The sequence below is a fragment of the Cercospora kikuchii genome (assembly GCF_019650295.1).
Source record: "Cercospora kikuchii DNA, contig_00005, whole genome shotgun sequence".
NCBI classification, from domain to species: domain Eukaryota; kingdom Fungi; phylum Ascomycota; class Dothideomycetes; order Mycosphaerellales; family Mycosphaerellaceae; genus Cercospora; species Cercospora kikuchii.
In genome coordinates, this window is record NW_025408586.1 from 1,238,224 (window position 1) to 1,262,919 (window position 24,696).

Sequence of the window (24,696 nt, forward strand, 5' to 3'; positions counted from 1 at the left end):
AAAAAACGGGTCAGCCAATGCTTCTTACATGGTTTTAGCCTGCAATACTTTGTCGCTGCGCCCGAAGATAGAGCTTTGGTGAGCCTTGCCTGCAACCCTGGCTTCACTTCTTCATGAGCTTTCGTATTCTCATGCTTAGAGCAGGAAGTAAGCCCAAACTAGGCATAGCCTCGACCCTACATTCGCTCGCTTATCAATTCCTGGATCTCGGACATCTGGATAGACAGTGTGCTGGGTCCATTTTGAGGATGGCTAGAAGTGCCGACTCCTTGCAAGAGAGGATCCGTGAGCTCGTCTCTAAAGCCTCCGAGTCGGTATCTATTTGTGGTATCAACGACCCAGGTGAGCGTGTCAGCCTTTTGAAGATTTCTCTCTCCAGCATGTAGGCACGGTGCTCACCTCGTTGTTCGACGAACCGCGTTGATCATCGCGCCAGCTATCGGTAATCGAGGCTGATGCGCTCCAAGTGTGCAATCGTACATCCTCCAGGAGCTATCTTGCGACGGTACACAGCCTCTGCTCGGATTCCCGTCGTGCTGCTACTTCAGACAGAAAGAGAGCTCTCTCAACGCTTCATCTACATCGAAGATCCTAGATCCTAAGGGTGATTAGTATACACTAGCATGATCTCCATGTAATCTGCCTATCGGATAGCTTTGCAAGCCTAGGCCCTCAGACTACGAACGACGCCAATGCATGCTTAACAGTATAATCTTCTGCAAGCTTTTCACGGGATGCGACATCGTATTATGCGTGCAGCAGCATGTGTTCAATGCACCCGCACCGAGCTGACCCGCAAGGCACTTTTTGCTAGGACTGCCCTGCTTACACAAAGCTTATGCGTTGCAAAGTCCAAATTTAGCTCGAGTTCCCAGGAAAGATTATCCAGAACTGCCGTATTGAGGGTTTACGGCCATGACAGTTAAGATATTAAGACTAAGGTGAGTGGGAGGGACCGATCACAAACTCAACCACAACTTCGATCATAAATTCGATACCTTGTGCTCTTAATCAAATTCGTTCGTTGAACAAACCCTTTCAGCCGCACCAATGCGCCTCGACATTCTCCTTCTCGGCCTCCCATGCTTCGCACTCGGAAGAAGCATAATGGCGCGCTCTACGCCGGATATCGATGCTGGTTGCACGATATGCCACAAGGACACTGATTCAGCATGGAAAAAATGGGTCGCCGACACAAATGCCATTCCCAAGAATCTTTTGGACGAGGCGGCCGGCTCCTTTCAGAAAACGTATGATGCAGATTATAAGCCACCTCTCTGTAGTGTTGCTGGTACAAACTGTTACTACCTGGAGAAAGGTATTGATTGGGTCCCAAGCGGACAGGAGCTCAGGAAACCTGTCGGAAAATATTCACTGAAAAATGGACGTAAGTACGATCGCAACGAGACTATTGCCACGTCTTTGCCTCGACATTTTCAATAACAGCGAACACACATTCGAAACGAAGAGTTCTCGACTGACGGCATGCGTTTCCAACCATTAGGGAAAATCTACGTGTTCGTATACTGGAATAACATGCAAAAATTTGGAGGCGAGGGTGGTTCGGTCAACGTATATGCTGCTCACTGCTGCGTTGAGTTGGTTGTCAATGGAAACGCCAAAGCAAATGTCAAAGGTAAAAACTATCTGCACAATGGTGGCTACCAAGGTCAAGGAAAATACTGCATCTACGATAACTATGCCCATGTAGCGATCTCTATTGTGAAAGGCGATCAGAGGCATTTTTGATGGCTATCAGTCGCCTGGCTTCCTCGTTACTGTAGCAGAAGCAATGAGCAGATTATCTGCAATTGATGGGGTTAGAGATAGAGTACGTATACAGAGCGACCGTGTAACGCAAAAGAGAAACTGTTGCACCAGCAGAAGAGCTGCGAGGCTTTTGATATAAGCATTTGCACTTGTATTCTCGTAACTTGAACGGTCCGGTCTGCAATTTCTGAAACACTCCCTGAGGATCACATCTCGCAGAGACTTTGCGCAAGAAGGCCTGCTTCTCAGGCCCGTAGCTGCCGATCACGTCTTGTTCGCAGTGCGCGTAAATCATGTACTTGAAAGGTATATAACATCCATGAGTACGAGCTAATACTACGATGTCAGCGACAATTTTTCGGGTGAGTGAGGTTACTGCTTCGTCGTCTTTCTCATCTGTCCAAGTCGCAGCCACATTGAGGTTCAAGACGGGCTCATCTGGCCCCTGAATATCGAAGAGCTCACCGAGTCCCTCGCGAGCGCTTTTGTTCCGGAGCGCTGGGAGGAGGAGCTGCAGTCTGCCTCCTTCTCAGTTGCGCTCCACCTTTCCCGAGTGGCTGAGACTTTGATGCGACTTTGATGCACATTGATGAAATTTTGATTAGCGCGCTCGGGAAGGCGGAGCGCCTAAGGAAATCCTAGGGGTTTCGGTCATTTCTGCAGTCAAACACCACTACCAGCGACACTTGGATTCTATATTGCGACAACAACAATACCGATAGCGACAAAGTGAGAAAAATGGCTCCAGATATTAGGCATTCGAACATATTAGGCAATGTTTAAGCCCGCGACAGACAGACTGCCGAGAATAAAACCTAATAAACGCACTGGACATTTTTGCATTCTGTGGCATCCTAACGACTACCCCTTCAAAATAGGTAGTGAATTAAGACTGCAAACTGCAACTACCCGATAGTCTAACAGTCTAGGTACTTATAGAATTTCGCCAAGTATCGCGAGTGTCGTACCGTAACGCGTTTGTTGTTATCTACCCCTCTGTCGAGGCTAACTTTATCGCTATCGGCTCGGCCCTGAATCTCGCGCTACCAACGTCGCATTGTCTTGATTTTTGGTTCCTTAGATTCGCAGAGTCTTGTTCTCTAATCGTGCTTTGCAGTACTTGAATTATCGCGTGTTGTGGCGTTTAATACGAGAGATAGTTTTTGGTGGATGCAGAAATGACCGAAAGCCCTAGGATTTCCTTAGACCGCGGAGCGACACTTCTATCACGTGCACGACACCTTCCACCCAGCAATCAGCAGTCGCGACAAGATCTGAACCGGAGACAGGCTGCAGTGATCTTCTGCCAGATTTCAAACGCCGCCTGGAGAAGATCCTTATTGTCCTGCATACAGATAGTCCAGTACATGTTGCGTTTCGCTGTCACGTAGGTCATCTCTGCCATCTCTGTTGCGAGATCAAACGACGACGCCAGTCGACCCGAGTTGTGAGTGATTGGAAGTTCTCGAAGTGCTTGGAAGACGGCCGGCTCTGGTGTCGGTTCGCAGTATGCCATTTACACCAAGGCAATCAGCTCCGTATCCTTGAAGCGAGCCGGATCATTGTGATGAACGCCATCGACAATCAGGTTTGCCTTGCCGTCTCGTGCCAAGTTCTTTGCGTAGCAGCCAATTGCTTCAAAAAGGTCGGGAAACGAGTTGTCGAAAACGATTTGCATGCCTCCCCACATGCCATCGCATGGATACAATTTGATCGTGACTCTCGCCACGACGCCGAAGTTGTGGGCGCCGCCTCCCTTCAGGGCTCTCAGGAGGTCGGGGTGGGTTTGTTGGTCGGCGGTGACCAGAGTACCGTCGTCCAGGACGACGTTGGCGGAGATGATGGAAAATGCAAAGGCCTTCTCTGAGAATTCCGATTGAATGGATTACGTACGGCATAAGACGTCCGAACATATGAGACGAGGTGATCGAAACTGGGCTTTTGGCGGACTACAAGAGCTAGCATCAGTCCAGCAGAACTGCGTAGAGAATAGTGAATAGCGAAGTGCTGCCGAGGGAGAGAACGAGCATCATCTATACATCGACATAAGTGCTCAAACCGGACACTCCGTCACGTTATTGCCTTTAAAATGTTGATGCTCGGTGCTACAATTCATCTTAAGACAGCATACCAACTATGATCGCCTCTGGAGTTGACCAGATCAAAGGTAACTACATACAACCTAGCTTTTAGTTTTGATGCAAAAGTGACGGCTATCCACTACCTGCTATTTCTTTTTAGACCCGGCCTGAATGGAGTCGTCATAGGCCCGTCTTCTGATTCCACACAGTGAGTTAAATCTGACTAACATTCCCAGCCCTTGTGTTCACCATCACACATCCTCACCACTCCCACGCTTACATCGCGCTCTAAGTCAAAGACAAATACTGAATCCCAACATCAATATTGGTCGAGCTCCCCAAACACTTCTGGAATATGCCCTGATATGACTGCCCTCCAACCGTAAACTTCCCACCCACCTGGTTGTCGATATGAATAAACACAGTACAGTGGGCAGGGTAACTGTTGAACACGACCCCATTCCCAGTGAACTGCAACACGTGTTGCCAGTATAGCCAACACATGATTTGGGTACCATCTGAGCGTTTCCAGGCGCCATAACGAGGGGTAATACCGCCGCCTCCGCGGAAAGTGATTCCCTTGGCTAGGCTGCACGGAGACACAACGACTATGTTAGCAGAGCATCGAAGAAGGATTGGTGGTTTGGTTTTGGCATAGATACTTACTCGTAGCAAACATAGCCGTGAGTAGACGCCGCGCGAGGTTTCCAGCCTGCTGGATAGGTCTTCGACTGGTCTTCAGGCGCACCAGGATTACCTGGCTTGAACTTGCTTTGCCAATCTTGGTCTGAGATGGGACATTTCGGGCAAGGCGGAACGTCACGAGAGATGAGATGTGTTTCGGTTTCTGCTTCGAGATTGGATACGCCGAGAACGGCAGCCCTGATGCCTGCTGCAAGTGCGATAATACTGAAGAAGTGCATGCTTGCTGATGTTTGGATGTTGTGATGATGGCTAGGACTAGAGACAAGATTGTTGATTCTGTAGTCGATGTGAAGTAGGATTTGGAAAACACGGTGTGTCTTTGGCGATTGCAACATATCGATGCGCAGATCAATGCTTTATAGCCATAATCTTTTACACTTGGAAGACTGTTCCTCTCCGATTTCAGAGTTCGGTGCGGACTGGACGTCTCTCAAGCGACACGGTAACTGAGGTACATTGTTCCTATTAACCGTAGGTAATACAAACAAGACTATCAAGGGGATGACTTTGGAAATACAGTCCCTTTAAGCGAGACAATAGTTCGGGGATCCCTGCTGTTAAATCAACCCACGTTAAATCCCAATAAATTCTTTAACTGGAGCTCAAGCATGGTAGCTCTCTCGCTTCAAAGGACTGTATATACCAAGTAGCCCGTCCATACAAGCATCCCATGTGTGATTTCTTCACATCTTGTTAAGCTTAAAAGAGTCGAGATGCTTAAACTCTGTTGGAATACTTTTCTACGGTAGATCTTTATAGGTTTTCCCTTGGTGACTTGATGGCTCGGCTCGAGCGCCGCGAAACATGTCTTGGTAAATAGTTCCTACAAAATGGAGAGAATTGATTACCACTTTTCATAAACTATATGCTCAGATCGAACAAACTAGAAGACTGATAGCAAAGAAGATAGAAAAGTAGGGTAAGAGGACTCCACGAAGCCTCCCGATGTCCTCGCAAGTCGCCGGTCCTTTCAGAAAGTTAGGGTAGAACCGGATTCTAGACGTTGACTATTTCTAGCCTTCGGATTTATCCAAAGGCTAGGTGTTGGAATTTATACTCGACGCGTTAGCGTCGATGATTACAGGTCACATGGGCATGAGACTTTGACCTCGTAGGCCAGACGTACATGGAGGAGAAACAGCCCCGCTCTACGCCAACCGCGGTTTCCGCGCAGAGCACGAGGAAATGCAACATAGGGCAAGATTCAATGAAGTCCAGGGGAAGATCGTGCCTTGCATGTTGAACAACTTCGGCTTCAGATGGAAGTGCATGAGTCGATACTTGTCGGGCGCGAACGTGGCTCAGTGTGTGCGGGCCCACTCCGCGCAGATCTCGTGCGCTCTCTCCAGCTTGCGGCAGTTGTCCTCTGTAGAGCGGCTAAAGGCGAGGATGCTCGTGTCGTCTACGAACCCCACTGCGCTGATATGTTGGTTGTTAAGCTCCGGTAAGAGTGTGGACGCAAAGTCTAGGAACGAAATCGGCGAGAGGGTGGAGCCTTGTGGAATACCAGGAGATACCGCGCGTGTCGTGCTTCAATTCTCCCCGAGTGTAAGGTACGTGGTGGGGTCGCTTAGGAACGAGCAAACGTGCTGTGATGTCCAGGCGGGAGTTCCCGCGATTCGGAGGTTTTGGATCAGCCTGTCGTGGGATACGTTGTCGAACGCGCCCGATATGTCGAGACCGAGCAACGTCACTTCGATTGTGGGGTCTACAGCCCACATCGTTCGGACCTGTTCTACGAGGAGTCTCGAGAGCCGTCATCGTCGATCGCTTCTGCCGCGATCCCATTTGAGTGTCCGGGAGGAGGCCGTGGATCTCCGTCAGCGCGGAGATCCGCAGTGCGACGATGCCTTCGAGCACTTTTCCGAGCGTATCCAGGATTGCGATGGGTCGATATGCTTTGGGCGTGTCGCACGTTGGCTTGCCCGGCTTTTGCAAGACGATAGTAATTGCGTGTCGGAATGGTGTCGGGTTGTACGCTCGGTTCCGGCATTCTTGGAACATCGCTGCGAGTGGCCTGGCCAGGATGCCTCTGCACTCGCGGATGAATCGATTCGGAATGCCGTACAGGCCGGGCGCTTTGTCGTGCGGGAGGGGTATCAAGGCTGCGACTAGGTCACTCAGTGTCGCCACCTGCGATTTGTGGAGCTCTGCTAGGCATGCGTGGCCGGTGATATCGCTCAGGTTGGCAGGAGGAGGGGGCGGGGAGATGTGCTCTACGGCCTTGATCCATCGCCGCGGTCTGCCCACAGGGACCGTGGCCTATCTAGTGTCATTGATGGCTTCCTGCAATACGCTGATCTTCTCGTCAACCTGGTCGTTCGTGTCTATTTCTCGGGGATGAATGTTGACTCGCGCTAATTGCTGCATCAGGTTATGCCGGACAGTCATTCAGTCTGCTTTGTTCCACGTCCGCCGCGCCGTTGGCTCCTGTCACGTAGTTGCTGCGGCGAGGATGGGCGTGATGATTGGAATGGGGTCCGAGTTCGAGTTGAGCTCCCCGTGTGGTTGACATTGCAGCATTCTCTGTGCGATCTACTCCGTGGCGAATGCAAGGTCTAAGCGTGCTTTCGCTCTGTCGACCCTGCCACGTTACGGGAGAGTAAGCTGAAGTTGTGCTTGTTCCGTGATATCGATGAGCGGGTCGGCGAGGGCGTGCTACACAAGGACCGGATTTCCTCATCAGTACGGGTGGCAGAGGTTGAAGTCTCCTACCAAGAGATCCGGTGCGTCCCGCTGCGGCCGTTTGCGCGCATGTTGGGCGGGCAGGAGGAGACTGAGGGGTTATCGGGAGGACCTGGATGGCGTATTCCACTGCGCCAACCTCGTTCAGGACCTGTCGGAGGGCTGGCGCTTCGTGGGTGTTGGAGGATCGTAGAATCGAGTTTTGCTCCGGACGTGTCGTCGCCGTCGCCGTCGCCGGGTAGCGGGTGCGGTGCGGGGAAGAGGCTGGCTTCCGCTCCGGTCCGTGCGCCGCGGCAGCGGACTCCAATGTCAATGTTGGTCGTCGCTGCGATGATGGATGAATCACCTCGATGGTATCTTCCACTGTGTCCAACATGTTCTGCCAAGGTGGCTTGGTATGAATTGGAGTTCCCGCTACTTCCTGGCCAGCTTCCTCCGTCTTCTTCATTTCGTTCTGGGTGCCTGCGAGCTTTCATGCTGACCAAGTTTACACACTAGAGATTCCCCTGCACTTCTATCCAAGTGCTTCTGACACAAGCATCGTCCGCGTTCCGCGACAGCGTGATGCATCTGGGCTTGGCTAGCTTCGGCGCATGGAGACCGAATGACAGAGGCGGCGCATCATTGCTTACGCTTCAATGGCTTCCAGTTCGCAGCATGCTCTCTTCCCACATCACTTCTCCAGGTAAACTGACTAGAGCATCACTTACAGCCCTGTCTGACACTATTTCCGACTGCTTATCTCCGTAACTTCTTCAATGCTATCAGCCTATCACACCTGCTTTGTAGGGCTCCCCTTGCTCGAATCCCCTAGCTTCTGACCAGGAAGCTTTCGCGTGGAATGAGCATTGCTAATGCATCGGATGCGCTGACTTTCACTTTTCGACGTCCAAAGATCGCTGGAATATGGTCTGAAGTCGTGGCATGTCCTACTCGCAGTATGTCCTCAGCAACGACCGGGCCAGGATTATATTCGGAGTGTCCGAAGGGACTCGGAGGCAAGAGCCCGCGATCATGCATGAACATCCACACGCAGGGACGCACAGAGAGGGGTATTAAACTATCAGCTTCCGCTTATAAATCTCCAATGGAACGACAACGGACTTCTCTTCGTCACCCAAACTCAAAATTATGCCGATCCAACTTACGATGCTCATCAGAAAGAGGGACGACGTCTCCATCGAGGAGTTCCATCGATAGTAAGTATGGTCAAGTAGGTCAGAACCAAGCGTCCCATCATGTGCGCACTAGCTATATCAATCAGTACCATGCTGTCAGAAGTGACCACATGGATGGGCTTTCCAAAGCCGCTACTCTACCCCAAGTCGACTTCGACGGGTATGGCGAGTTTGTCTTTGAATCGATAGAGCAGCTGACCGCGCTCGTGTCCGACGAGGAATATCAGAAGCTTATTGTTCCTGACGAGTATAAGTTTACAAAGCGCGATGAGTGGCAGATTATATTCAACGAGGTGAATGTATTGCATACGGTCGCTTAATGGAAATGTCAGGAGTGGATGTGTACTGTCAGCATTGCGTCGATGGTATTGATGGTTTGGCATACGCTTGCACTATAGGGCCTCAAAGCTCGGCATGCAAGATGTTGACTTGATCTATGATATTGGCTTTGCGGGTGTTGAGGGCTTAATAGTCTCATTGTTACATGCAAGACACTCTCGATCTTTCAACCATGATGTTCTGGGCGGTCTACTACGACTCCACATCCTTACGCTCGAAAGTGTGAGGTTCGAGACGTATCAAAGAAGCAGCCGCGTCTGGAAGGCCACAATTATGGAAATGACTTGATTACTGGAACCAAGGCTCCTAACACGTATGTCCGCCAGTACTAACTGTGGCTACCTCTGAATGCTACTACCGCTGAATGCAACCGCAGGTCGCTAAGCCAATCCGCAAAGCGATTCATGAATCGAGAGCCAGCCTGGTTAGGAGCTTGCATCTAGGGGTAGTCACATGCAGAGGTAATCACGATTACATGAGAATAGTAGAGCGATTGATAGTTCGAGATATTGTCACCTCCGCGTTCGTGTCTCTATATTTCCATTGTGCAGTACCGGGTCCGACCAGTACGGCGACTCAGCTGGCAATTTGGGAGATGATCGACCTCTGCGCGTTGATAGTATCCAACACGGAACTCTAGACTGTTATCGAGATAAGAGAGTCTACTATCCGATCACCGGATATGCCCTCAGGCCTTCGTAAGCTCTACCTGCGTACCTGGCCCATCAGTCCGCCAAATCTTCGCTTTCTGCTCGACCGCATAATCAGTCAAGGCATGGTCTTCGAAGAGTTCCGTGCGTGGGACAACGTCTTGAGTGTCTACGAAGCACAGAGTGGAGCTGCACCTGAGCGACTCTACATTCGCTATGTAGGAGAGACTGAGGGCCCCAAGCGCCCCATCAACCGCCAGTCTGAAGACAACCAACGACGCGATTATGGAGTCATGTCGGCTTTCCTCAAGACCGTAGAAGAGTGCCTATCTGATGCAACTAGACTAGACAAGTGAAGGGAACTCATACTTGTTACATGTCTGGTATCAACTGGGATCGTTCTCAGGTCCAACGCACCATCAAGCCAGGTTGACATTTACCTTTCAGCCACCCTAGCATTGCCGTGATCTGCAGGAAGCAGAAGACGTTCGACGCAGCCATTGCATAATGAGGCACAAATGCAGTCGTCAACGTTATCTTCCGCGGCTTGTCAAGGAACGACATCTTGAGCAAATCCCGTCATCTTGCCCCAAAGACAACCAAGTTGCCTCTGGCTTCTGCTTGGGTGCAATCTTGGCTGCCATTCCGAGCAGAAATACGGACCAAGGAGACCAGTCTTCTTGGCTGAGAGCATTTCACATTGCCTTTATCTCTGCTCAAATTGCTTACTTGATGCCGCCATAGATGGAAATGCGAGCCAGCCAGAATGTATGTTTTGCCTAGAGAGTGTGCGAAAACGTGGGCGTGAGTAGAGCAAGCATAGCTAGATTGATCATCAACTTGCGGAAAGGCATAGTGTGAGCAGGGCCGCTGCTAAGTTCGTCGTGGTCGAGACGGCCAATGAATGCTCCTTGTCGTTGGAGGCTCCGTCCAAGAGTCCCCACTACGATCACTTATGGCCATCTCTGCTATGGCCGAGCAGGTGACTTGAGTTGTTTGCGATATTGCATAAATGAACTGTTCAAATCTTACTGTGGGGGATTCTAACTCCATCGTTTCCACGTACCTGTTTACGGGAGTTTGCGGGCGACATAGCGCGCAGTTGATTGCTGATTGGATTCGAAACGCATAACTATGTCGAATGTTCTTGAGCCCAAGGGCACGTCGCATGCCCGCAATCTCATTGAAGAAGTACAGCACATCCAACATAGTCTGCCATGTTGGCGGATCAAGAAGCTTGACAGCATTCGGGGCCCCTGACCATGCTACACCTTTCTGAGCGCAGAGGCTTTCCCCCCGAAGCTATGTGTCTACATAAAGGTCTCAGATCTAGATTCGACTCGTGTTTGCAGAAGCGAAGCAGAGTGCCATAATGACCGCCAAAAAAAAAAATTGAAACTTTTCCGCGACATTTCCTCCCCTATGCTACACCACCACGACAAAAAGAAATAATTATTAAATCATTGCATCGTCCGTGAATCGAACACGGGGCCCGTCGACGCAGCGCCTAATCACAGGCATTAATGCCATAATCAAGGTGGCAACGACGGATTTTACCACTAAACCAACGATGCTGATTGGATTTATCACGATTCAGCTTTGACGCTAATGCGTGTCGCAGTGAGTACCGCAGCTACTCAGGAGGCCAAGTGCTTATTGGATGTTGAAAAGCCGACAGGTTTAATATATAAATGCTCAACCGAAGCCAGCACTAGCGCAGCCCCGAATTCACGTGCAATGCAGTTTCTACCATGATCAAGAGATCAGCAATACAATTAATCGACTAATACCACACCCTTTAACAGTCGAAGACCACTCCAGAGTGTTCAAATTGTGTCTGTTGGGTTCAGGTGCATTTCGAGTATTCACTTCAACTTTCTGCCTGAGGCGTGAAAAGGCTTGGCGTCCCGCCCCAGATTTGACCCAACCTATCATACAGCTCCAATACAAGTGGAAGAGCTCCGCAGCTCAGAGTTGGCAATGACAGATTTTCCGCGAAAAACCATCCGTTGTTGCAAGCCAAAATTTCAACTTTCTGTTACTTCTCTCAGTATCGCATTTCCTGCCGCCCCGCTCCAATGGCATCCAGAAGCTTATACCGTGTCGCACGGTGCTCCTTCTATGACATCTACTGCGATGACTTTGTATTCTGATTCAATCGCCCCGCCGCTCACACCCGCATGACATGCCCAACAATCTGCCGAAAGCAAGCAGACTGGAGCGGTCTACTGCAGCGAAAAGAGATCCATGATCAACATTGTGTACTCTGCTCATGACACCAGTACTTCTATACAAATTGTGAACATTGAAATGAAAACTTCGAAATACGCATACTTTGCGATCCCTCTCGCGAAATTTATTCCGCAGCTGCCTCTCTTGTCAGGAAAAGCGCCTTCGCTACACTATAGACGGCGGAGACTCGAGGGTCGAAAAAACACTCGAGTTTTCCGGGCCATTGAGTAAGTCCAGCTAGAAATGCTGCACCTGCTCATGCGGATCTGCCTGCGTGCTTCACAGCGAATGCTCCATGCGAGAGGGCGTGGCCAAAGCCTGTTCGTGTGTGTTTGTCTGGTTACAACTCCTACATAAAATGCGCTTGTAGCTAGAATCGTCGATAGTCTCCCTCCATCCTGTGCAAGTTTCGCATCGTGTACATAAAAACACGGAAGACATCAGACGACAATCTACAAGCCCCGCACTGTCGACGGACAAACAGCCTCGAGAACAAGCGGCCGCGCGAGCGGGTCTGTAGCAGCCCGCTGCCCGATTTGCAGACGGGTTGTGAAAGGCGGGATAAGCGTATAGAACACGGGAATAACGATGTTGGGACTTGTACAAGTAATGATTCCCGGCCCAGCGTTCCCCGGCAAAACGCAAATCAGCGACACAAATTGACCGTCCAGGCGATCCGCCTCGTCGGTGCTGTAAACGAGTGAATCCTCCAGTTGGGTGACACTGAAAGCCTGGATGAAATCCGGGGCACTAACAATGCTGCCCTCGATGATGCTGAACTGGGTGGAATTGGAAATGTCTGGAACGAAGACGTAGGCGCCGAAGGAGCCATCCTTAGTACCTGCAAACGCAGAGTCGAAGAACAAGAATTGGTTCGGAAAGAGCCCACCGATTGACCGAATCAAGAATGTATCACATGTAGTCGGTGTCGGTTCTGCAGACGTGGTAGTTGTTGTCGTGGTCGTAGTAGTGCTCGTGGTCGTGGTAGTGCTCGTGGTCGTAGTAGTGCTTTTAGTGGTGGACTTGGTAGTCGTCGATGGACGGTGTGGCGCCGAACAGTAGACCCCATCTCCCTTGCCCGTCTTCTTCCAGCTGGTCCCGCTGCCTTTAGACAAGTAGCATTTTTGAGTCTTGCGGTTCCAGGAAGCGGCCTTGCATCGGGAGTCTTCAGCGCAAGCCTTAACGCAGTCCGGGTAGCACGATTGGTAGCATGTCTTGTAGGAGTCCGCTTTGAGCTCCCATCCGCAGTGCCTCTCGCACTTTCGATCTTTGATCTTGATAGGCCCGTTCTGGCAGGATTTGCTGGTTGCAAGCACAGAGACTATGGGCAGCAATGCCAAGAAACTCCGCCGAAGAACATCGCAGCAGCTTGTTCAATTGAGAGCAGTGCAGAGGGGTGGTGCGCCAGCAGCTATTTGTACCACAGTGCCGCCACCACATTGACTTTGTAAGTCGACATGTTAGCATGCGCCCAGTGCGGACTGACTCTCCAATCTAGCGAGGACCGAAGTCAATTTCAAGCCAGCATACGACTCTCGACTTCCCACAGGCGGCAGAGGGATAGCGGCTGTGCCACGCCACGATCGACATTCTTACTCCCACTCTGCGGAAGACCTTGAAGTTACTTCGGTGGCACGAGAGATCCGCTGACCACAAACGAATGTGATGAAAAGACCAGTGGCCTGACCAACAAAGTGCGCTTCGAAGCCGCTATCCAAGAGGGGGTAACGATCAGGCCATCGCTGATGAGACGTGACGGATAGCGCATGGCTTGCAGCAGAACCAAGAACGTGCACCTTTTCTGCCTATGAGCGGCAGTGCCCAGCATAGGCTGAGCTTGGAATCTCCTCGTGCCTTCCTAGAACGGAACACAGTTCGCACTAGGTGCAAGGCCTCGTTTGTGGACTGGCTTCATTGTCACTATTGAGGCGTTCGAAGCTGTGTCCGTGAACCGTGGTCGTTTGCCCTCGTCATACCTCGAACAATGAGGACCTTTCTGTACGATGTGCACTGGAAGATGTTTGCTGTATCATCGCATGCCGCTGTCAAATCTTCGGCGGGAAGCATGAGGAATCCTTGGGTGGCTTGATATGATGGGCCGACGGCGACGACCCCACTGTGTTTGTGTTATAATCTTGACAACGATAGCATACACCTTGGGATGAATCTAGGTAGGGTATGTTGCATGGCCTGCGTATTTTCTACACCATCGATATTGAACAGCTGTCTCGGGCTTGGATGAGCCGAGGCCTGACTGATTAGTAGTCCCACTTTCTGCTTCGGTCTAGGTCTAGCGCGGGTCCCACGGCTGCCACATGAATTGCATGTTCGAAGCTCAGGTACAACCTTGCGTGTGCTGACTCGAGTTGGTAGCATCGTTATCCATTGCTTGCCTTGGTATTATTCAGCGGCGACTTTCAAAAACCAACGACGGCATAATAGAAGTTGCGTGGCTGCCTACGATCCTGGTGGAGACCTCTCATGTCATCTCGGGTGCGGCTGAATGCCATTGAGGGGCATATAAAAGGTGTTAGTGCCGCTCCGTCTTCATGAGAGCTCACCTAGAATTACACGAGTATCTCGTGAAAAGACTGGTCGCTTACGAAAAGTAGTCTTCCAATATGTCGGCAGAACTTGAGCAAGCACTCGCCCAAGGCGTCAAAGATGGCAAAGTGCCTCATGCCATCGTGTATGCCACGACGAAGGACGGTATGCTGTCCAAGCTTGCCCAATTAACAGCTCGCTGACATCTGGTAGGCAGCTTCACATACAAGCATGCCACAGGATTCCAGCACTTCGGCAAAAATGACGAGCCAATCCAAGAAGATGCACTGCTCATGCTGGCATCCGCATCCAAGCTGCTCACAGTGATCTCAGCGCTCAAGGCAGTCGAGTTAGGCTTCATCGGCTTGGACGATGATGTTACTCCTCACCTACCCGAACTTGGCTCCAAGCAGATTCTCACCGGATTCGACGACAACGATAATCCAATCTATAAGGATCGCAAGAATCCGATAACTGTTCGTCAGCTCCTGTTACATTCCTCTGGACACACATACGGGTTTCATCCAAACATCATGAAGTATGAAGCCTCACGAGGCAAAGCACCAGGCGCGTACGCCTTACAAGCCACAATTCCTGAGCGTTACGACACGCCACTCGCCTTCGAACCTGGCACAAGCTGGTCATACTCTCCAGGATTGGACTGGACCGGGCTTCTGATTCATCGCTTGACTGGCCTGACATTAGACGAATTTGAGAAGAAGCATTTCTGGGACCCTCTTGGCATTTCGAATATCACCTTCTGGCCGGGTGAGGAACGAAAGAAATCAAAGACTCCTCAACTTGCAGTCCGAGGTTCTGATGGAAAGCTGGCGCCATCTGATGAGGACACAATCAACACCCATTCGACAGAGTGCTTTGGTGGCCACGGAGCCTATGCTTCGATGGGAGACTATCTCAAAGTCCTGCATTCGTTGCTGAAGAATGATGGAAAATTGCTGAAGCCCGACAGTGTCGACGAGCTGTTCAGGCCACAGCTAGGAGATGATTCGAAAGCAGCGCTCAATTTCTTCGTCAAGCAGGCCCATACCATGCTTCCTGGAGAGTGGAATCCTGAAATCCCTACCGATTATGCCTTGGGAGGAATCGTGTTCTTGGAGGATGATGTCGGTAGGAGAAAGAAGGGTACCTTGGCCTGGAGTGGTCTTTTCAACCCCGTCTGGTATATTGACAGGGAAAGTGAGCTGGCGTTTTGCTTCGGAACACAGGTTCTACCGCCTGGTGATGCTGGATGTAAGGAGATTTCGGGATTGGCGGAGAAGGCGATCTATAAGATGGCCGGTAAGGCGTGAATGTCATAGATTGCAATAGCTCGGTGCGGGACCCAGTTGACCATTTCATCCATGATGGAAGTCTTTTTGGCTCCACTAGCGATTCGTAAACCAGTACTGTAGTGCGAATGGATCAAGCGAGAATGCGGACAAGTCTAGCCGTACGTATGGCCTGGAGCCGGCGTAACAACAACCCGGTCATGTCGGAACATAGAATTGCATCTCGATCTTCGCCCCGAATGCCTCGAGCATGATCGCGATGCGTATTGTGTTGTCAAAGCAGGATCAAATGTCCCAGCGCAGTCGGGCATTGGAAGTGTCCGGAAGGATCCCAAGCTTTGTGCGGTGACCTCATCACTTTCCCTCCTGCACTGTTCGTCTTCACATGCACACTAGTTCCAGGCTCAACAGTACTGGCCGCTAGGTGACAGCTAGGTATATATTCTCATCTCCAGCTGTCAAGCTCGTTGAGCCATACTCCTGCCTCAGCGTGAAAAATGGCATCACTAATTAATGGTCTGCTCCATGCCACCAACTACAAGTCAGCCTTTCTACGCACGCTCGTGCCTAGCATAGGCCTCGCCTTTGGCCTCCAAGCCGCAACAGCAGTCCCTTCAATTCTCCTCCAGACCGAACGCTTCTACGACTTGTCGGGCTCACTGACATACATCTCCTGCGCCGCCTTATCACTCTACCTCCCCACCATCCGAGCACGTCTGGCCGCAGGACCGGGAAATGGCCCAGCATGGCCAAGTCTACTAGCAAGCCTGACGAGCAAAGGCGGCGTAAACATGTGGAATTGGCGACAGGTGGTCCTCAGTGCCTTTGTGACAGTCTGGGCAGCAAGATTGGGCAGTTTCCTCTTCTCACGCATCACGGCTGAAGATGGCAAGGATAGCAGATTCGACAATATTCGTACCAGCCCTGCCAAGTTCGGCGTGGCATTCTTCGCGCAGGCTGCCTGGGTTTCGCTCTGTTTGATGCCTGTGTTGGCGATCAATAGTATTCCGGCCACGACGCTTGCTGCTCTGCCTTTCTTGACCATTACGGATGTACTTGGTGTATTGCTGTACCTCGGAGGAATTGGATTTGAGGCTACTGCGGACAGGCAAAAGTCGCAATGGATGAAGGAGAAGAAAGAGAAGAAGCACTCCGAAGATTTCTTGACGAGGGGACTGTGGAGCAAGAGCAGACACCCCAACTACTTTGGGTAAGCATTGAAATGGCCTCGAGCTTCCAAGCCGATGACTGACGAGAAAGTAGTGAGAGCACGCTCTGGACTGGCATTGCCACGACTGCAGCAGGCGTGATGCTCAGCAGCGTTGGTCAAGCAGGTATGGGATTCAGCGGCGGCGCTGTCAGCAGGATAGGTGCTCTGGCAATGGCATACGTCAGCCCGGCATTCGTCACATTTTTGCTGTTCAAGGTAAGTCAGCACCTTATTGCCCGCATATCATTGCTGACATTTACAGGTCTCGGGCATTCCATTGTCAGAGGAGAAGTACGACAAGCGTTACGGTGACAGGAAGGACTACCAAGAATGGAAGAAGAACACCCCAATGTTGATTCCAAAGCTGTAAAATACGCTTGCAAATTTCAAAATCAATTCCAATTAATGCGAAAACTTCTTCTCTGGCGAGCCGAGCGTATCTCAGTCCTGGTACTTCATGGTGCGCTTGCACGAACCCGAGCTAGCTGCCCTTGCCCTCCCTCATGCTGCTATTCTCGCCCGCTTCTGCAGAATGTCAATGCCTGTGAAGCACACCGACCAGCGTTGACAAAAGGAACGCAGAGCGACCCGTCATCCAAGGCGTCGACCAGGTCCGTGGCCTGACATGCGCCCTAGGCTGTACGGGTCCCACTCGTCGTCCTCATCCTCATCGCCCTCATTCTCGTCGCCCATGTCACTAGTGGCGAAGCTCGCCACAAGCTGCTCCTTGCCGAAACCAATCACTCCTGCTGCAGGATCCAGCATAGCCAACAAGCGGTAGTTCAACTCCTTCATGTCGTGCAGCATCTCGCGGAATCGCTCGTGCTGCAACAAAGGACCCATGTTGCTCTTGATGACCGGTATGACAATGTCCCACAGGACCTGATCGGCAGTGTTCTCATCGATAGCATGAATAGTCTCGATGAAAGTGTCGATATCGTTTGGGTCGATAGTGTCTTTCAAGCGCTTGGCTGCCTGGGTGCGGAGCGGCTCGATGTCGTACATGTCTGCAGCGGCATAAACGAGGACCGCGAATGGAACTGGTGCGGTATCGCCACGTCCACTGTCGTTGTACACGAATTGGTACAGGTGCTTAATGACGACAGAGAAGATGTTCGGATCTTCGTCGAGTGGGAGACGGGAGATGTTGGAGGCGGCGACGCCCTCCTTTGATGATGTTAGTAACTTGTATCGGTTGACTCGAGCATGAAAACACACCTTGAAACCTCCAGCCAGCAGTTTCTTGAAGTACTTGGACTGCGTGTGGAGGACGAGCTTGTGAACTCCGAAGGTGGTGCCCCGGCAGTCGATTGTTAGGTCGGAGTACAGGCCTGAAGCGAGCATGCTGTGGAAGTTAGCAGAGACTCAAGTCCATTATCGACTTGTGGCTTACTCCTTCAAGCCGACCTTGAGCAAGTTGCCCGGATAGTCAGTCATGGTGTCGTTGTTTCGGAAGAAAGTGTCGAGATTCGTGTGCTATAACGATGTGACCAGTGTCGAATGTTATGAAGAATGTGCGCCGTATGCAGGTCAATACCATTCGAGAAGAGAGTCTCGGATGTCTGCGAGAGGCTTGGATGCGAAACGAAGGTTCGCAGTGGGGCCTAATAAGTGGAGAAAAGTAGCTATTCACCAGTGGGTGAATATCGATGCAAGCACATGCCAAAATCGTTCAGCCTTGACCTCATCTGACAATGATTTGCATTGTGAAGAGACAATCTATTTCGTACAACCCTGGTCGTACATTATCATCATAAATTGAGCCGAGTCTTTTCTCTCCGCTGCCATATGTGTAGAAACTGCCGTGAAAAGAACATGGAACAACTTTTATGCCTGATCCAGCGACTGCGCCAGACACATGGCATAGTATCTTCCTTTCAGGGCCTGCAATTCCTCGTGTGTGCCCATCTCAGCTATCCTACCATTCGCCACCACGAAAATCACGTTCGCGTGCCGGATCGTGCTTAACCTGTGCGCTACGGCTATTGTCGTGCGACTTGATGCCGCTTCATCGAGAGCTTTCTGCACGACGCGCTCGCTCTGCGTGTCAAGGGCAGACGTAGCTTCGTCAAGGAGAAGAAGGCGTGGCTTGCGGATCAATGCGCGAGCCACTGCGATTCGTTGACGTTGGCCGCCTGAGAATTGGAGACCTTTGCTGCCGCAAGGAGTGTTCAGCCCTTCTGGAAGACTCGACACGAATTCCAGCCCGTTCGATTGTCGTAGAGCTTCGTTGACTTCCTCATCCGAAGGTTCGTAGTCCAGTCCGAGGGAGATGTTCTCCCGGACAGAGCCTTGGTAGAGTGGAGGCTCTTGTTGTACTAAAGACATGTACTTTCGGTAAGCTTTTGGCGACATCTTCGAAATATCGTCTCCATTCAATGTGATCCTTCCTGTGTAAGGATCGTAGAACCGCTCGATCAGAGCAATCAGTGTCGATTTACCGCAACCAGATGGGCCGACGAAAGCGACGTACTGCCCTGGATGGATCGTGAGACTGATTCCGCGAAGAACGCGTGAAGCATGTCGTTGAATATATCTGAAGTCAACATCTTCCATGGCGATGGCTCCTTCGCCAGAAGGACCAATGTCTTTGTTCTCTGGGGTCTCGCCGATAGAGGGCGTGATGGTGCGTAGCCAAAGTATGTAGTTCGCGGCACCTCTAGCCTTCGTGATCGATGTACTGTATCCAAAGAATTGTCCTGCTGCCTGCCCACCGAACACAACAGCGATGAAAACCACGAAGAATTGTTCCGTAGTGTATTCGTAGCTAGCGACCAAGCGAGAGCCATACCAGAAACCGAGAGCCAGAATGAGGAACTCGAGCGATTGAGAGAGGGCATATGGAACCATCGTCACGATGAACCCCTTCGTAGCTTTCATGACGATGTCCGACATTGCGTTAGTGTACTCAGCCATGACGTTCTGTTCCAAAGTCAGAGAAGAGATGGTTCGAATGGAAGTCACCGCTTCCGTTGCGAGCCCTGCACTGTCTGCAAAGCGGTCATTTGCTTGAGCTTCCAGCTTCTGATCCATTCGAATTCTGATCCAGCCGGAGCCAATGAGGATAGGCAGCCCACCGAAGACAACGACGAGACCAAGCTTCCAGCCGTACGCGATCCCGAGAATACTCGACGCGATAACATTGACAAGCACGATGCACTGTTGATATTGTTAGTTCATGCCGGAGATGTTATCAATTCATTGTGCAAACATACCATGAGCATGACGTTGGCACTGATGAGTTCCATCAATGCTGTCGGAACCGAGGAGAGCTTGCTGGTCAAAGCACCACTGGAGTTCTCAGGCCTGTCGAAAAAGTCCTGGTCGAAGCTGATGTACCTCTCGAGCATCTCCTTGCGGTAGCGATGGGTGACTTCCTGCCCAATGACATTGCAACACCAGCCAATGCCGAAGTATGCCACAACACTCGCCAAGGCCAGAACGAAGAACATCAGAGAGTAGAAGTTAGCTTCCGATTGTCCTTCAGAGCCCGTGAGAGTGAAGACATTAATCAACTTCGAGAAAAGAATGGCTTGTGCTGGATAGACGCCTCCGCCGATGATTGCCCCGAAGAGTGAGATGGCGTAGCACCAGTATAGCTTTGGGTTCTCGGAGAACATGATCCAGATGCACTTGATCAGAGAGTAATTCAGGGTGCCTGATGTAAGAGTCTTGAGCTTACGTTCCGCGCTTGTTGAGGCACCCGCAGTCTTGGTGCGTTGCAACGACATCTGTCGCTCAGCTCGGTTCTCGTCGTCTTCGTCCATAATTTCGGCTTCGCCCTCCTCTTTGGCACCCAAGTCTTGAGCTCGAACCATTGCGGCGTATTGACCACCTGCTTCGATCAATTCTTTGTGAGTTCCTTGCTCCACCAGTCGACCATATTGCATGACAGCGATGTTATCGGCCTGCTTGACTGTTGCAAGTTTGTGCGCGATAATCAAGGTCGTCTTGTTGACGGAGACTTTGTTCAATGCAGCTTGCACAACTCGTTCTGCTGTAGGGTCGAGGGCACTAGTAGCTTCGTCCAAGAGCAGAATTTTGGGGTCGGAAATGATACTTCGTGCAATAGCGACGCGCTGTCTCTGACCACCGCTCAACATGGAGGCTCTCTCACCGACCTGTGTGTCATAGCCTTCCGGCAGCTCTGCGATGAAGTCGTGAGCGTTCGCCTGTCGACACGCATCTTCGACCAGTGCTCTCTTCTTCTCGTCCGGCAGGCTCAATTGTTCGCCAACAAGACCCTTGACGACATTCTCGTAGACAGTTCCGCGGAAGAGTACCGGCTCTTGCTGCACCAGGCGGATGTTACTTCGCAACCACTTGGTGTTATACTCAGAGAGCTCGGTGCCATCGAGCAAGATAGAACCACCAGTCTTCTCATACCATCGCTCCAACAGGCCAATCAGCGTGGACTTGCCACATCCGGAGGGACCGACAAGAGCTGTGGTCTTGCCTGCAGGAATTGACAGGTTGAGTCCATGCAGAACTTGAGCAGTTGGTCGAGCTGGGTAGGTGAATGTCAAGCCCTTCACCTCGATCTCACCCTTGCAGTCTACTGGCTGCTTACCAGTCGTGGCAAGCGGGTCGAGAAGCGATTTCTTGTCGATGGTCTCAAACAGCTCATGCGCAGCACTGGCAGCGTTCGCGATGGCTTGCTGCTGAGGTGCAATCATGGAAAGCGAGGTCGTACCAATAGCCACACTCAGCACAACTGTGAAAACAGTACCGACATCTTCGATCTCGCCCCAGTTGAACATTCTGTAACCTTGCCAGAAAGCAAGTGCTGTTGCGCTGAATACAAGGAAGTTCTCGGTTGAGAACAGCACGCCATAGTTGGGACTTTTCCAGAAACCGATATCGTGGGCACGTTGCAAGTATTCATCCCACTTCTTCACAATTTTCTCCTGTGCACCAAATGCGTAGATGGTCCGGATCGAAGAAATGGCATCTTGTGCTAAGACGGCACCCTGAGAGTAGATCTTGGTAATCTCTCCTTCCTGCCTCGCATCAATGGAAATACAGGTTCCAATGATGACTAACAGGGCGGGTATGATGCTCATGCAGATCAAGGCAAGCTTCCATTGGACTGCGAGTGCGATGATCCAAGAAGAAAAGAATAGAGAGAACCCTTGGATTAGCGAGGCGAGTTTCTCTGCGATTCCTTGGTTGATGCGATTGCCATTTGTGGTGACCTGGGTGGCAGCAGATCCACCTCCGGCTTTGTCGAAGTGCCAGATCTCCAAGCGAAGTGTCTTTTCAAGAAACGCCTGGCGTAGATTTCGTGTCGTTCGCGTGGCGGCTATGCTGATGAGAACAGTCGTAATATATGCGAGGATCAGCCGAGCCACGAAGAGGTAGATGAACCAAAGGACGAAGCTGTCGACCTTGTCTCGGAACTGCTGAGGCGTATTGACGCCGGTTGTGAAGTTGTTGAAGTCTGTCGTGAATTGACCGAAAATGAGGGTCATCAATGGCAAAGCAGCGCCAGAAGCGATGGCACAGCCTAAGGAAACGAGATAAAAAGCAACGTCTTGTTTGTCGGCATAAGAGAAGACGCGCCAATAGTCCTTCAGACCTCCAGAAGACTCCTTCTCCTCGTCCTTAGTCGTCGGGACATCCGCGGCATCCTCGCTGTCAGAGCCTGAGCCCTTTTCGATATCGACATTGTGCTTGGAGTCGATTGTTGGATCCTGGGGTTGCAGGGGGGCGTTGGCAGTCGCGCCAAGGCCTTCGAGCGCCTTCTCATCAACCTTGTAGTCACCCATGTCGAGGTGCAAACGGTACGGGTCAAGGCATGAGCTAGAACTGTGTACAGAAAAGAACGGCTTTATTTCAATGTTATGGGAGAAGGTGAATCATGATGTACGCCAGGCAGCCGGTCAACTACTCCGTAGAGGATCGAACAATGCCCAGGAGCTAGCGACGCCACCAAGACAGCTGCGAATGCGAAGTTTGCGAACTCAACACCCTCCCTAACGTCTCGGTGAGTCACTATCGATCACAAAGACAGGCAGCGTCCAATGGGAAGCACGATTTCGGGTGGCCAGACACGCTGCGACCCATCTGTGCCCGTTGTTACGAGTATTGGCGTTTCTGCAGCGGGATTTGGAGTCAGTGGAATCCGCGCGAACTGTCCGCGGATTGCGCGGGTCATTGTTTATTCTACACAGCGACCGGGATTCTTCGCCGGATCCGAACTCCGTAGGTGCCAAGACGATGTTTTGCGCATTGCATCGGTGCTGCCTATCACATTCGTGGGCAGATCGATGAGTGCTGTGGGAATCCATGACGAATTTCGCCATGGATGTCACCCTGTACACAACGTGTCAAACTTGTGCTTCCTTCAATATCAGAGAATTTTCTCAGGTTGCGCCCGAAACCCCGGGCTGCTGAATGCCAAGTAGCTGACTACGCATCTATGGTGGATGAACTCCCCTAGGTGCCCACTCGACAAAGGTTACCGTCTTACTACGTCTAGGGCTGGACCTTTGAACACGACATGCGCGCGAACTGTTCGTAAACAGTCCGAGACTGAGATGGCGAGTTCGAAACTCCAGTTCGATCACAACCTTGCTAGTCTTGGACCCCGTCGCCGCCACGTGCTGCATGGCCTATAAACTCGCGTTGTTTGGCTCATATTGAGGTCAGGATAAGCTCCTCCCACATGTAGCAGGGAAGCAATCCTAGCTTAGAATCATGACCACTTCTGCCGTCTGCGTGGCTTGAGAGACTTAGGGCTCGGATATGCTTGAGATGCGTGAAGACGGTCACGGATGGTATTCGACAAACCTGTCCGATGGAAAAGTGAGGATCCGTGATCAACTCTTGGCTCGTTATCATTCACTCATATCGCCGTGCCTCTCTCGAAACTCTCCCGAATATCCGCAGTATACTTATTGTAGAAGCGCGCCAACTTCATGTTGAACTGCTTGTTCTTCTCGTTGATGTACGTCACATCGGAGCCATCCTCGTCTGGCCGGCCACGTTCTCGTCGCTTCTTCATCCGCACCTCCTCCGCCTTCTTGATGTCTGCGACGAGACGATCAACGGCATCTTTCGAGGGCTTGCCGTTCGTGAATGTGCTGGTGTCGTTGGTAGAGTAGAATGTGCCGTCCTTGTCCACGGCTATGAGCTCGCCATCCTGCGTCTCCACAAGCTCCAACCCACCACTTGCAACTGCTCTGTTGATCGCTTCTCTCTTGTCCTGTTCGTAGGATGCTAGCCTCTCCTCGAACCCAGCCTTTGCCATTTGACCCAACTGCCGCTCGTACACCTTTCCTGCTTCCTTGTTGTAGTCTGCAAATTGATTCTCGTCGCGTTTTCGCGCCTTTCCAGCTAGTCGCTCGTCCCATCGCTCTGACTCCTCAATCGTCCAGTCCCACGCTCGCTTCCTCTCGAAGTCTTCACCACTTTCTTCGATCTCGGCTTTCAGCAGTTTATGCGATGCGACGTCTTTCTTCCGGTTTATGGAGGTCAATTGCGATGGGTCCACAGACGCTCTCTGCATTTCCTGCTTCGTCTCCTGCAAGTTCGATTTGCGACTGGCCGCATTTCTGGCGCGCAGTGCCGCAAATCGCGCCGCTCTCTCATCGGCTGCTGAAGGTGCTGCGGCTGTCTCTCCCGACGTTGTTGCTGTGTCGTCTTTTGCAGCCGCTTCTGCTACATCCTCCTTCAATTCTGCTTCCAGCTGCTTTTCGGGCACGTTGGCCTCAGCGAATCTGCGCTTCGATGACTCTGCGTCTTCCTCGAGGGCTGGCGACCCTTTTCGTTTCCGTGTGACGGGCATATTGTGTGGGTGCAGTGCGATGTGAAGTTGATGTTGGTCGCAGGCAAGAAAGCCTCGCGAATCGATAACGACTCAATATCTTGGCGCTCGGAGGTGACTTGCGACGCGCCGATGAAGCTCTCAGATCTGCTTCTCTCACACACGCGAGCAGGACTGAACGGAACAGGCTCGCATCACTGGAGACCGATGCAAGCGCAATGGCACCAGACCGAGGCTGCTGCATG

General features: G+C 51.4%; 10 protein-coding genes across 10 annotated transcripts; 5 read left to right on the forward strand and 5 right to left on the reverse strand.

Moving 5' to 3' along the window:
• Window positions 1-1,050: 1,050 nt before the first annotated feature.
• On the forward strand, window positions 1,051-1,749 carry CKM354_000826600 (uncharacterized protein; the record flags this gene model as incomplete). The annotated part of the gene is made up of 2 exons (XM_044803635.1): window positions 1,051-1,387; window positions 1,505-1,749. The coding sequence occupies 2 exons, from the start codon at window positions 1,051-1,053 to the stop codon at window positions 1,747-1,749; spliced, it is 582 nt and encodes a 193-aa protein (XP_044659570.1).
• Window positions 1,750-3,286: 1,537 nt separating this feature from the next.
• On the reverse strand, window positions 3,287-4,774 carry CKM354_000826700 (uncharacterized protein; the record flags this gene model as incomplete). The annotated part of the gene is made up of 4 exons (XM_044803636.1): window positions 3,287-3,633; window positions 3,902-3,941; window positions 4,251-4,440; window positions 4,518-4,774. 4 exons carry the CDS (start codon window positions 4,772-4,774, stop codon window positions 3,287-3,289), a joined length of 834 nt encoding a protein of 277 aa, XP_044659571.1.
• Window positions 4,775-8,372: 3,598 nt separating this feature from the next.
• Window positions 8,373-8,739, forward strand: CKM354_000826800 (uncharacterized protein; the record flags this gene model as incomplete). The annotated part of the gene is made up of 2 exons (XM_044803637.1): window positions 8,373-8,440; window positions 8,493-8,739. The coding sequence occupies 2 exons, from the start codon at window positions 8,373-8,375 to the stop codon at window positions 8,737-8,739; spliced, it is 315 nt and encodes a 104-aa protein (XP_044659572.1).
• A 701-nt stretch (window positions 8,740-9,440) lies between these two features.
• On the forward strand, window positions 9,441-9,764 carry CKM354_000826900 (uncharacterized protein; the record flags this gene model as incomplete). Its single annotated transcript, XM_044803638.1, has 1 exon — window positions 9,441-9,764. One exon carries the CDS (start codon window positions 9,441-9,443, stop codon window positions 9,762-9,764), a length of 324 nt encoding a protein of 107 aa, XP_044659573.1.
• A 2,328-nt stretch (window positions 9,765-12,092) lies between these two features.
• CKM354_000827000 (uncharacterized protein) lies at window positions 12,093-13,408 on the reverse strand (the record flags this gene model as incomplete). The annotated part of the gene is made up of 2 exons (XM_044803639.1): window positions 12,093-12,929; window positions 13,328-13,408. The coding sequence occupies 2 exons, from the start codon at window positions 13,406-13,408 to the stop codon at window positions 12,093-12,095; spliced, it is 918 nt and encodes a 305-aa protein (XP_044659574.1).
• Window positions 13,409-14,261: 853 nt separating this feature from the next.
• Window positions 14,262-15,494, forward strand: CKM354_000827100 (uncharacterized protein; the record flags this gene model as incomplete). Its single annotated transcript, XM_044803640.1, has 2 exons — window positions 14,262-14,349; window positions 14,398-15,494. The coding sequence occupies 2 exons, from the start codon at window positions 14,262-14,264 to the stop codon at window positions 15,492-15,494; spliced, it is 1,185 nt and encodes a 394-aa protein (XP_044659575.1).
• Window positions 15,495-15,970: 476 nt separating this feature from the next.
• Window positions 15,971-17,053, forward strand: CKM354_000827200 (uncharacterized protein; the record flags this gene model as incomplete). The annotated part of the gene is made up of 3 exons (XM_044803641.1): window positions 15,971-16,683; window positions 16,737-16,899; window positions 16,946-17,053. 3 exons carry the CDS (start codon window positions 15,971-15,973, stop codon window positions 17,051-17,053), a joined length of 984 nt encoding a protein of 327 aa, XP_044659576.1.
• Window positions 17,054-17,274: 221 nt separating this feature from the next.
• On the reverse strand, window positions 17,275-18,120 carry CKM354_000827300 (uncharacterized protein; the record flags this gene model as incomplete). The annotated part of the gene is made up of 3 exons (XM_044803642.1): window positions 17,275-17,850; window positions 17,902-18,028; window positions 18,077-18,120. The coding sequence occupies 3 exons, from the start codon at window positions 18,118-18,120 to the stop codon at window positions 17,275-17,277; spliced, it is 747 nt and encodes a 248-aa protein (XP_044659577.1).
• Window positions 18,121-18,510: 390 nt separating this feature from the next.
• On the reverse strand, window positions 18,511-22,451 carry CKM354_000827400 (uncharacterized protein; the record flags this gene model as incomplete). The annotated part of the gene is made up of 2 exons (XM_044803643.1): window positions 18,511-19,842; window positions 19,899-22,451. 2 exons carry the CDS (start codon window positions 22,449-22,451, stop codon window positions 18,511-18,513), a joined length of 3,885 nt encoding a protein of 1,294 aa, XP_044659578.1.
• A 1,079-nt stretch (window positions 22,452-23,530) lies between these two features.
• On the reverse strand, window positions 23,531-24,472 carry CKM354_000827500 (uncharacterized protein; the record flags this gene model as incomplete). The annotated part of the gene is made up of 1 exon (XM_044803644.1): window positions 23,531-24,472. One exon carries the CDS (start codon window positions 24,470-24,472, stop codon window positions 23,531-23,533), a length of 942 nt encoding a protein of 313 aa, XP_044659579.1.
• Between the last annotated feature and the right edge of the window lie 224 nt (window positions 24,473-24,696).